This window comes from Athene noctua, chromosome 1 (assembly GCF_965140245.1).
Source record: "Athene noctua chromosome 1, bAthNoc1.hap1.1, whole genome shotgun sequence".
NCBI classification, from domain to species: Eukaryota; Metazoa; Chordata; class Aves; order Strigiformes; family Strigidae; genus Athene; species Athene noctua.
Genome location: NC_134037.1, coordinates 77,240,944 through 77,253,762, shown reverse-complemented (window position 1 = coordinate 77,253,762; position 12,819 = coordinate 77,240,944). Strand labels below are relative to the sequence as shown.

General features: G+C 37.9%; 1 protein-coding gene across 1 annotated transcript in view; it reads left to right on the top strand.

The window, feature by feature from the left end:
• The window catches only part of PRKN (parkin RBR E3 ubiquitin protein ligase), a 746,156-nt gene that overhangs the window by 717,043 nt on the left and 16,294 nt on the right, over positions 1-12,819 (top strand). Inside the window, exon 11 of the mRNA XM_074899316.1 lies at positions 10,888-10,974. Coding sequence (XP_074755417.1) covers positions 10,888-10,974 — 87 coding nt within the window. The remainder of the gene's footprint in view (positions 1-10,887; positions 10,975-12,819) is intronic.

Genomic DNA, 12,819 nt, shown 5'->3' with positions numbered 1-12,819 from the left:
AGAAACACCTCTAATTAGAATCATCTAATGCAGGATTTTTTTGCACTGAAGTACTATTCACACTCAGAACTTGAACTGAGCAGTTGTTGAACTGAATGGTGCTGGCCTTTGAAGACAATAAGGACTGGATTTGATGATTGTAAATTAGTTATTCTCTAATTGTAAAGGATTTACTTCTTCATAAAACAAGCATAAAGTAGAAGCAGAATAGAGGCTTAAGATCATTCCTTCCCCCCCCCCCCCCCCAAAAAAAAAAAAAAAAAAAAATCTCAGAGAAAGATCCTAATGCCTTGCTTAATCTGGTCACTAAGAGGAAAGGCTCATTCACTAGACCCTAGCCAGAAGCTAGGCATTTCCTTAGAAGAAAGAGACTTACAGAAATCTGTTCATTATTTTGTGCTCTCCCTAGCACAGATTAGATGTGTGTTTATAGCTATAAAAAGTAAGTGCTCCACAAAGGAGATAGCATGAACCCAATAAAACACTTAAAACAGCACCACAGATATCCAAGATACATTATTTATGCTATTTTATTTGCTAGATGGTCATATTTAGAAGGATGTTCTTTTTACAGGGCTTCAGCTCTTACCAGATTCAAGAGCAGTAAGATGCCCTTGAAACAAGGAGCACCCCTTGCTCCTTTCTGCGTGTTTCAGGGCATCGGAATACCGTTTCTTCTTTATGAGACTGTCTTGTCAGGACTGCTTTTGCATGTATCAGCTGTTAGTAACCCCGCACTGGATCTTAGCTGTTGACTATGATTTTTTACAATCTTTTTCAACTCGAAAGCTTAGCAAAGCCTGCTTGTGTGATTCCTGTGTCACTGCTGCCATCTTCTGGAAAGTTTTCAATATTGCTAGGTGGGCTTTTTTGAATGTAGATCAATTCCAGCAACCAGGAGTTGAACAAAATATGTGTTTCTTGCACATGATTACAGGAACACAGTCAGAATGGCACAGAATAAAAGTTGGTATGTGGGGTGCCTTGGTTCTGTTAGGGATATTTAAAAATACATTCAAGGAAGTGAGGGGCCTCATTTCTATTGCAATTCAGTGTGAATTAGGTGCTGGGTAATTGCTTAACTCTCACCAGCTTCCCAGCCTGCGAGTTCAGTAGTTCATTTCAAGAACCACGTTAATGAATCCATCAAATTTCCCAGTCTGTTTTCACATATAAATGTGTAGCTAGATGCTCAAATGCCCAGGGCATGCATGCATAGCAGCAGTATTATCATATGGAAATAGGTTTGTCATACTGTTTAAGGGCATATTAATTGAACTCCAAAGCTGCTAGAGCAGGAACTAAAGCCACAGGCAGTAAAATTCATTCCTCGTGGCATTTCTTGTGAACTGATAGATGCATTCAGCAACAAAATATTTTTTTCAAACTTGTGAGAAGAGATATTTTAAAGTAGCTTCCAAACACTTTGCTGAAAAAAAAAAAAAAAAAAAAAATCAGCTTTTGACATCACACATGTAAAGTGATGCATCTTCTGCAGGAAGAGTATTTTCAAAAGATACACTGTTATACTTGTTATAAAATGCTTTGTCTCACACTTTCTAAAGACATCTTGAGATAACTATCATTTTCTCTCTTTGCGTCCTAGTGCCTTCAAAATAATGCTTCCTTCCATATAAAATTTTACTTCTTATTCTTCTTTGTATTCATTTTAGTGGTGACAACATATATACTACCTCTTTTCTCTCTACGACATAACTCATGCTCTGACTTTATCTGCTCTAGTGTAAATACTGTATTTTCCCACTAGAGTTACAGTAGATTTCTACTACTGTAAGTGGGAGAGATACACAGTTTATGTTTCAATATATACCTAGAAATAATATCTATTTAGAGGTTTGAGTCTTTTTTTTTTCTTCCTTTTTATCAGTTGTAAATAGAATGCTACATTCTTTTGTGAGATACTCAAAATATAGAGAACAATATCTGCTAGATTACAAAAAGTTTTTTAAATAAATACAGTTTAGATACATTTTACAACTTTGACTGCTTTAAAAATGTTCCTTATAGTCATAAATGACTAATCCCCTTACCCCTTGCATTTAGTTTCTAATATATTCCATTAAATTACAAGGTGGCAATAATTTTTTTTAAATGTCTCCTCATATAAATACCATATAATTTATTATGGAAATAATTTGTAAAAATCTTAAGTTTAGCTGAATCTACTTTGCATTTTGTTAGTCATCCATGCATAAAATTGCTCAAAATTATACACTAGGTAGATGTGGTTAAGTGTCTGTACCACTTACTAAAGTTACTTAATGGGGAACAGAATTAAGCCAATACACAATTGTTTTTTCTCTCCAGTGGTGCCAGCAAGAACCTAATACTGAATTAATTTTCTTTGTCATGTCTGTACTACACAGTGAAGTAATGGATCTCTGTAGTTCTGTATCCCTAAGCTAGCTCCAAGCAGTGCTGAAACATCTACACAGCATGACAGAGCACCATGCAGAGACCCAGGTCCAGGTCCCAAATGTGCTATAGCTGCATTAGCTACAGATTACTGACATGGCTGTAAGACTTTCAGCAGAGTTACGTTAAAGCTTCTCAGCAGTGTAAGCTGCAAGTACAATTCAGTTTTGCCACCTGAAGAAGAAGGAAAGGGGTTAGACCTCTTCTGCATAGAAATGAGAAGGCAGAGAGAAGAGGGTTAGCAGGAATTAAGAGCAAAGGAAGATGCCTGGCTGCGACAGCTGGTCCTGAAGAAGGGGTGAGAGTCCATGGCAGCAGCTATTTCTGGGGTTAGGAAGAACTCCTCAAGTAGTGATGTTTAACATCTGAGGTCTTGTCATAGTTCCTGTAGCATGACAAGCTAAAAGCCTTGCTCTCTCTGCTTGCTGTCCACAGCTCTGGCACAGGTGAGGTAAGTAACAGGGATGTGAATGTCTTGCTGTGTTTAGCAGCCTGCTACTGTAAGCAACTGCCTACTTTGTTTGGCTTCTTTTTCTAGAGCTAGCTTGGTTGGCATCAACCTGGGCATTCCATCCCAGTGCTTCAGGGTATGGTATTGTTCTGCTCTCTGTTAAAGCCGTGCAGCTCTGACAGGGCCAGCTATGCCTGATCAGGCAACCAAAACCATTATCTACTTTGAAAATTTTGCAGTGTTTCAACTCATGTTTGCTTGGGTAGTCAGCTATCAGGTGGGATTCCTCAGTGATAACAAGACCTGACTCTATTATGCACACATAATAGCACAACAAATAACAGGGTTTTTGTACTTTTGGTATTCCACATAATCTTGTTATTAACTCTGCTTTGTAGACTTTTCATTCTTAATTTCTGGAATAGGTTAGTTAGTCTCGCATCCCAGCCAACATGCTTAGAATAAGACTGTGTAGTATCCTTGTGTGTAGGTGTGGAGTAGAGGAATCTGGAAAGAGCATTATCCCTTCTCCCACAGGGACCTGAAATCATTTCATCTGAGAGAAGCACCTGGGTTCCTTTCAGCTTCTTTCTTCTGTTCTATCCCTTGCAGCACTTGGACCACAAGGCAGTTCAGAAGGGGGCTGGAAAGTAGTAAGATTTCCCATCCACATAAACCAGCAAACAAGATTTGGGGAGGTCTGGGACAGGTTCTCTGAGCTTATGCTGTCCATTTTACCAATCCATCTTTTAGATTAATGCCGCCTGATGTAAGGCAAGCTCCAGGAGAGTCTGTCTGTCTGCAGGCACAAACTCATCAGCACTCATTGAAGAGCCTGGGGATGTATGTGACATCATCTAGATCTGAGGGAATGAGCCCATGGGTTCATGGCTGGGAGTTGGGAGGGAGACTTGCACTTTCAGATTCAGAAGAAAAACATTGAAATCCCTAAGATGTCTTGATGCAGTCCTACACTTAAAGCTTTTAATGTTTATGGGAAATTGCCTCTTACATATTGCTGGCAAATTGCCCTTAGCTTGCAAAAGCTGCACAGAGACTGCAGTTATGTTTTTGACACCATGTTTTGACAGATTGTCTTACTTCTCACAAGAGTTTGATTTTAGATTAAATATGCATAGTAAATGTGTGTACTTTATTATAATGAAAAAGACCAAAATTGCTTTGCAAGTACTACCGTGCTTTGCAATTGCATTATATCTGATAAAACCGGTGTCATTAAAAATGGATACTTTTTCTGCTGTGGCATTTATCTTCATTGTAGTATTTGCAGGTTTTTCTACAACTGACATTTGGCAAAGCCACAAATCCTAAGTAAACATAGCTGCTGCAGATGGTATATATTCTGCTTTTAAGGTTTCTTGCTGTAAGCACAAGAAATACCAAAAGACAGGGTGTGTGAATGACAGTCTCACACTTGGTGCTGGATATAACAAAGTGCCAGAGGCAAAGTCAATCCAATACCCAAGATGTGTCGTTCACAGCAGTACCATGACAAGGACTGTGACATTTGGGGGATGGTGGGGGTGTTTTTAATTGACTTTGGGTGGAAATAAGTAACAAAGCACATAGTTTCAAAGTAAAAAATGCTTTCTGTTTATGGAGGTTTGAACGCTAGACAAGAATCCAACTGTTCTCTTACTCAAAAGATATACTATATGGTAAAACTTTTTCCAGTGAAACTTGGGGTCTGGGGGCTTTTTTTAAAAAACTATAAAAACTCTGTATGTATGTATCACTCACTATAACATCATAATTTCTACTTTGAAAAGTGCAATTGGAAGCTATATTTTTCTAAACAGAAACACTACAGAGAGATTACTTTGGGTATTATGGGCAGTGCCATATACAATGGCACTGCCCATAGTACCATCAGGAATTATGGCACATTTCCTGATAGCTTTGATTCCCTTAAGGCATGCTCGTATTTTTAATATAAATCTATGCTCCAATCAGCAGCCTATAACTTGACTACAAAAGCTCATTTAAGATTGAAACCTGGTGCCTTTTAATATTTTACCTTTTTAAGGTGTTTTTTTGATCAGGTAATTGTGTTGTCAGAGGGAATGTTTTGCTTTTCCAGTGTTTCATTTGTGAAACTCTTTAATAAAACACTCTCCAGATAAAAAACAACCAACCAACCAACCAAAAAACCAAAATCTAGTTGAAAAATCCTGCTAGTCTGATAAAAAATCAGACTATATATTTGCTGTATACAATATAAACATTTGCTGGTTAGAACTCATAGGAGCTTCTGTGTGACTGGTGACTACTTAATTGCACTCTCCCATCATATTTTTAGTTCCCTAAAAAAAGGCATGAAAATACTTTACTGGTTACCTTCATTAGGCTAAGTTTTGACCTTATGAAACCAGGATGTGGTCTTTTGAGGAACAATCTGAGATGATTAGTGGGGAGTCCAATGTTTAAAAACCGGAAATCTTCTCCCTTGCAGTGGCTGTGATCATGAACAAGTCTCTTTGGTGTGGATCCTCAATGGCATCTGAGTTTCCACATTAACTTAAGATCCTCACGTTTTAGGAATCTGTGGCCAAGGATTTCTACAAAGTAGGCTCCAGTCACTAAAACAGAAATAGTAGTACTTTGCTGCTCATAGTATGGTGAGAGGTGGTGAGAGGTTCACTTACAATTCCAAGATGATCTGATGTTCTGGTATCAAAGCTGTGCAAGTATCTTTGAATGCTACATTATTTTCCTTTAATATGTAACATATAACCAAAATGGTTTTGAAGACATAAAAATAAGTCTATCTAGTCCCATATAGATCTTAGGTTATACTTGGTTTCCCTTGTATACTCTTTAGAATATACTACAGCCTTTTCACATTACAATAGCACTTAAGACACATTTTCTGGCAGCCCATTAAGTAATAAAATTAACACCTGTCAGCTGTGGTTTATTTCACCCTGAGCATGAATTATAATTATAATGTAGTACTCTTGTGGTTTGTATTTGGACTTGATTTTAGAGGAAAGAATGAATAGAAGCACTGAAGGTTGATTTCTTGAAGTACTTTTTTGCCTGAGAAAGAAGGATGAAAATTGTAACCCCTGCATTTTAAATGAAAGGTGAGAAGACCTGTGTTGGTTTTCTTTGTTCATATAGTCTGAGGAACCTTTGCATCCTTTGCATCCTAGTTTTGCACTACTGACAGAAAACTCCAGTACTGATGGAGATGTTGATCCTGCCTTCATTCAATAGCTTTAATTTTCATGATTCCCTTTTGTAGTGAAGGGTCCAGACAGCCAACACTGAATGAAGAAAGTTCAAAGAAAAAGGCAGAATAACAGAGAAGACAAAACAATTTTGATAAGATTGCTAGTCAGTATATTCTCAATGACAGCAGGTCATATCAGAAGAAACTGATTTCATTCTATGATATTACAAAAAGAAAGGTTTAGGAGACTCAGTTCCAACTGACATGGTTAGGGTCTGTGCAGCAGCATCACTATCAGATAGATGCAATATGGATGCCTCACTGGGCTGTGGTTGTGTGGATTAAGAACTGGCAGATCACAGAAAGTAGTGTTTTCTGTGAATAATTTATGTATAGCAGGGTATTGCTAGCAGCATTCAACAGGAACTGACAGCAAACCTATCACAATTCGATACTTGACAGTGATTCAGAAGTAGATATAGAGGCTCTTTTGATACAGCACAGCAACAATACAAATATTAGTCAAATATAATTAATGACAAAAACAAGACAGTCCCCAGAGAAGTGACATGAATATGATTTGGGGCTGGGGGAGAGAGGGAAAAGGAATGGCTTAACCAGTAAGAAACTTGAGTTTCTCTGTTTAAGTTAAAGAAGAATCAGAGGTATCTCGATTACAGTACATAAATACCTTCACAGGAGGAAAATATAGGATACTGAAAGAAAGACTTTATTTTAGCAAGGAAATGCAAAGCAGAAAGCAGCGTCTGGAAGCTGAAACCAGAAAGGGTCAAAGTAGGCATTAGCTACAATTTTTAACAGTGATTTTGAAGGGCCATTAAGGCACTGTACTGGAGGTATGAGTGCATCTTTCCTCACATGGTGTCTTTAATCTGGATGTGAATGTCTGTTTTGGAAGATACACTTTGGCCAAACCATGTGTCATACACAGTCTGTTTTACAGTCAAGCTAATAGCGATAACTGTAGGAGTGAAGATGTGGCGGTCCAGATTTCAACATGGAATGCAGAAGCCTGGTAAGAAATCTGGGTCTGTCCTTAAGTTGTTAGCTCACACGTAAGTCCCTGGCAATGCATCTATGGTGCTGCAGATTAAGCCTTGGCTATGACTACCTCACTGCAACCTTGCGTTCATTCTGCTATGTAGACACACGGGAGGAGGTAAAGCTGAAAAGGAATATCTGAGTTGAGGAGTAACTTTAAAATGACAGTAGGGAGCTCAAACTTGAAGCTTTGTGTAAAAATTCAAGAGTGGAAGTATTGTATTGAAGTTGGAAGAAAGAGAATTTTAACAGTGATGTTTTATAAGCGCTATAGAGAGATATTATCAGAGACCAAAGAGAAGGCATTTGCAGTAGGCAAGAGGGAGAATGAGAGCTGTGGTGCTTAATCCAAGGGAAAGCAGATCTTTGAAATGTGAAAAAGAAAACGGCAAAATCTTGTTTGCAGCAAACCAACCAGCATAGCATGTAAATGACAAACCCATTTTCCTTTCATCCAAGAAAAGAGCTACATTCTGCTCCCACTTCCAAACTTAAAACACTATAAATGGGCCAGTCAGGAATAACTGAGACTACAACTTGGTTTCACAATCCTAGTTTTTATTCAGTGTCATTCTTGGCACTGCAGATGTCATCTGTGGGGTCTGAATTCCATAGAGCTGACAAGAGTTTGGTTTGATTTTACCTTTTCTTTGAATGATCTTAAAGATTTTAAAAACAGTATCTGGATCCCTGCTGAGGTTTTTAATACCTCCTATTCTGAGGTCACTTGGATTCAGGATTTCTGCTTAGGCGTATCTCATACATTTTTACAGGTACTCAAAAGCCTGTAATAGCACACACAGAGGTTATATTAATTTCCAGTGCCTAAATCCCTTAAGTGCTTTGGAGATTTCCCTGCTAATCCTCTTTTTAATGTGTAAATCTAGAGGGTAGGTTTGGGACCTTTGGGATTTATTCTTTGTATTGGTTGTTTTCCAACCCAAGAATCTTTGAAGGGTAACAACGGTAAGTGCTAAATACACAAAGACTTAGAAAGTTTATATGCTGTTTATATTATCACAGTAATCTGCCAGTCTTTTTTTGGCAAATGAAAGGAAAGAATGTGTGACGATTATTAGTAATTACACTACTTACAGTAATTTTAAACACTTACTAATATTAAATTTATGCAAAAGCGTTAAATCCTGACTGAACAACTGAAATCTTTCTCTTTCCAAGGGCAAAATAACTGTATTAATAGTAATGCAGCCACAAAATACAAGTCAACTGACAGCATTTTTTGCAGTTGCTGTATTTTATTCCTGAAACTTTATTATATTTTTCATGTCTGAATGTAAAAAAGGAATAAAACTATCACAAACTGTTCTTTGTTGTAAGTGACATGCCTTTTCTTTATGATGTATGCTTTGCCATAAAAAGAGAGTGCTTAATGCATTTGTGTCGGGAGATGCCTATTTATTCTGACAAACCGATCAGCCTAGGGGTGTTCTTTTGCCACAGAACTGATTTTACATCTCATCCATTATCTAATAAGATGTGAAAAGAGTATCCTGTCTCACCAAAAAACATCAGGCTTTGTTTCATTGCAAGGATGTGGCATGCTCACTCATGGACTTACTTGCAGGTTATACAATTGTTAGCGAAAGGCCCAGTTATACACTTGGGCATGTTTTCCAGTACAGCAAGCCTAGGGGGAAAACATTGGGAACATTGGTCCTGAGGATTATTTATTTTAAAGGTAAGTATAAAAAGTGGCCTGTATAATGAGAAAATGTGTTTCACATTTTTAAATAATACAGCATGAGTTTATGAATTTTATTGTTATAATCAATAGCAATGCCACATAAACTACATTGTGAGGCAGCCAGAATGTTTTTGCAAAATATATGCCCTGGTTGGATTTTTTTTCTTTCTTCAATGTTTCCCCCTTTTCAATGTTTATGAAAGGTTTATAATTGTACTTGCATGGGAAAAGTGAGAGAGGCTGGAGTGAGGAAAGCGTTGTGTGATAAGGCAGTGATAAAGCAAGTATATATGAAAGGCTTTCAGACAACTGTTTTCAGCCAGATGTGTTCATAAGGAAATAAAGTCACAAAGGAAAAAGAGAATAGGACATACAGCAGGAAAAAGAGTTAAACCTGGCCATAACCTTAATTGTTAAGGGATAGCAAGTCTTCGAGATATTAGGTACCCAGACAGAGAGTACCTCTCTATATGTGTTCGAGCAGTGCTCAACGCGATGAAACATCTGACCACTAATGCAGTGCAAACTGTTGTATTTAAATGATGCTCTATTACAATAACGGAGCCTCTCATACAGCATAACCTTGCAAAACTGCCTCCACTGTTAAACTATTTGCTAACAAGTGCAAGTGAATTAATAAATCTGTGTTAGTTGAAGTAAAATAAAACATTTTAAATCATTGACAAAATAGTAGAGAGAAGTGACAAGAATGAAAACAAGTGATTAGGTTTGATATCTCTGAAAGTTAGAACACTCACTCCACTCCACTCCAAATTTCCCTGACTTTCTGAATAACAGGATCAATCCTTTTAGACTTGCACAATGCTTCTTTTCATAAAAGTGCAGTTTCTTTAGCATGACAATGAAATGTGATTTGCAGTGCTTCTTAGAAAAGTGACAATACAGCTTGAAAGAGTTCAAAATGAAATTGCAAAAGCTGGAATTTGTGGCAGACAAATGTTCTAGTGTCATGTCCTCCTGATATCCTTTATTCATTACATGTGAATGCATCTCTCTATCTAAAAATCAAGGCTGTTTTATCAGTCTTACTTATAATGCCAGTCAGAATGGCTTACCGCTGAGAGATCTTTCAGAGTCCGGAGTTGCGTCAAGACAGCATAGATTTAAAATGGCATAAAAGAGACCCATTTTACATTACTGACTTTTCCCCTTACCTGCAAGGACACAGAATTTAATGCAGCATTGATGGGTCAAAGATTTTGACACATGTCAAGACAGATACCTTCATTATAGAGTTTAAAAAAAAAGGCATCAAACTTGATACATATATGAACCAGTTTAGGTGGCAGAGGCAGCTCAGACTGAGGTAGGGACAATTGTTTTACTCATCTGCAAAAAGCATTACTCTTCAATGAAGTCTTATGTAAAGAACAATGTAATTTAAGGAAGATGAAACCAGAACAATTGCTAGAAATGTAGTAAGGGTCTACAGGTAGTCCCCTAAAATCCATGTGAAGGAACCTATCACTGTGTTCTTTCTGGGGATTTTTTTAAACCATTCTATAAAAGTCTATGGCAAGGATATAATTTTCTAGAAAATGGCATTTCATATGGCCTATATAAAGTGATCATCCCGTAGTAAAGTCAGCAATAGTTTTCCATAGAGAATGCATTTGAATCAGAACTATGAATAGACTATTTCCATTAGCAAACACTATAAAGCAGAACTGCTTGTTTCAGCCAGTATCCTTCTTGTATAAACAGATTTCACTGTAGGAGAAACACGCCCAGAAATATCTCATATGACTTTATGTCTCTAAATGGACCATGTAGCAAAATCTCATTTTTAATAATGGCATTTATGTTACTTCACCAATGGAATGTATAATAATAACAGCAAAACTGTTGTGTTAATGATCAGAGTGTATAATAAGATGCACAATTAGGAGGATTATAGGAATTTAATGGGATGAGAAGGGCAAGAGATCATCTGCTATATGACTCTTCATGATTGTAACCTGCTGTCTATATCCCTAATGTGTTTTTATGACTTGTGTGCTGTGGTTTGTTTTCCAGTTTGTGTTCTGCCGTGAATGTAAAGAAGAATACCATGAAGGGGAATGCAGCTCTCTCCTCAGCACGCAGGGAGCCATGGCCCAGAAGGTAGGGATCCCACAACTCATTACATCGCGATCATTATCCCTGGCCCAGCTAGAGCGACATTTGTCAAATGAGTCCTAATTATAATCCTAAGTAAAAGCAATTATGCTCATGCTGAATTACTCCAGCCATCAGAGTTGCCGAATTGGCTTTGCAGTGGATTTCAGTCACTTTGATTGATAGAGTAGCTGAGTTCTGTCACGAACACACAGGGCTCTGCCATCAGTTGATAAAGAAAAGGCCTTCCCAATGGGCTTTTGGGGTTGTCTCTATTCAGTGTGAGCACTTTTGAAAGGCTTTCTGTAGTCTTGCTGCCTTTCAGCTTATTTTCAGTGCACCAGTCAGGAAATCATGTGGGTTTGGTCTGAATAACAGCCTATGCAGAAAATGCTTGTGATAATTTATGTTTTAGCTTAGAGAAATAAAATATGGATTGCCAAGGCTGAAAGCTGTTAAATGATAATTATTCTAGGCTGTTCTATAATTTTGTATCTATTGTAGCTATAGACCTGGACAGGAAATAGTTTTTCTCTCTTGGCATTTCTCTTTGTTTGAGATTCAATTTTCCCTGCTCTTCATGGCAAATAAATCAGTCATTCCAATTTAAAAAAAAAAAAAAAAAAAAGGAGAGTAAGAAAGTGCAAAGAACAGGAGAGAGAACAGGAGAGATATCCCCTAAATATCTCACAGCTTGATGTCCAGGGTGCCCTCCTAGAAAGCAGAAAACTGATATTCAGATGTCTGGCATGTTTGATGCTAAGAGGAAACTCAAACCCTGAGCCCACACAGTCCAACATGGCAGATGCAGTATTGTGGGCAGGTGCTGATGGGGACTTGAGGCCAGCCAGCTCTCAGCGAGGCATGGCCAGCTCCTGTCAGTGCCTTCAGGCAGGCTCTGTCTGAGGCTGGTTTTCAGGCTTCTCACTCTTTGAACTGGAGAGAACTGGAGGCCTACTGAGAACCTTTGCCATGTGCTGCCATGAGAGAGTTCATTTGCCATACTTTGGAGACACTGCATTATGCTATGACCTGTGTAGAGATTCTTCTCTTGAACCTTTCTTAGTGAAACTGTTCTAATCTATTTAAAAAATTAGCACAGAATTAAACAGCCTGTATCCTAGTCGGTCAGAGTATCAACCTCTGGTGCCTTAGAACAAGTGTACTGTCTGAGACCCAAAATCCCATCTACTTTCCCAGCCACTACTGATTTGTGATTCAGATGTGGTATTTTGTATTTAGCAGCTATCAGCAAATTTTTATTCCATGACTTTGTGCAGCCCCTTTTTGAAGCCATATATATACAAGGAGATTTTCAGCTTAACTATGAAGAACAATCACCTTTTGTTTGCGGTAGCTTAGAACAGTCTTTCAGTTCCCATTCACATCTATGTAAAAGCAAAACAACTTCAACAGAGACACTGAGAGATATTTAAAGTACCCAAAAGCCTAGTAAAGTAAGAGACCAAGGTTCAAATCTTACCTGAATTAAATAGAGCTAGAACTTGAATAATCTCAACATGAGCAATGAGCTCTATATTCTTTAAGACATTTATGCCTAGAATTTTGCCTAAAGTACTTAAAATTCATCATGGCACTTTACAAATGAGTTCAACAAAGTTGTCTCTTTGGAAGTTAGAGTTTAATTTCCATGGTCTAGGGCAGAGATAAAGATGTGCCAGGAAAATCAGAATACCATAGGAAGAAGTGGCTTATTTTAAATATTTGCACATTGCCTTACCTTCTCCTGATGACTCCTGAGCACTTCATCTATCTGGTCCAGTATCTCAGCGCATGAGCTACACCCAATTAGACCTGTTAACTTAGGAAAGTTGAGTACTTGTGCTGTTC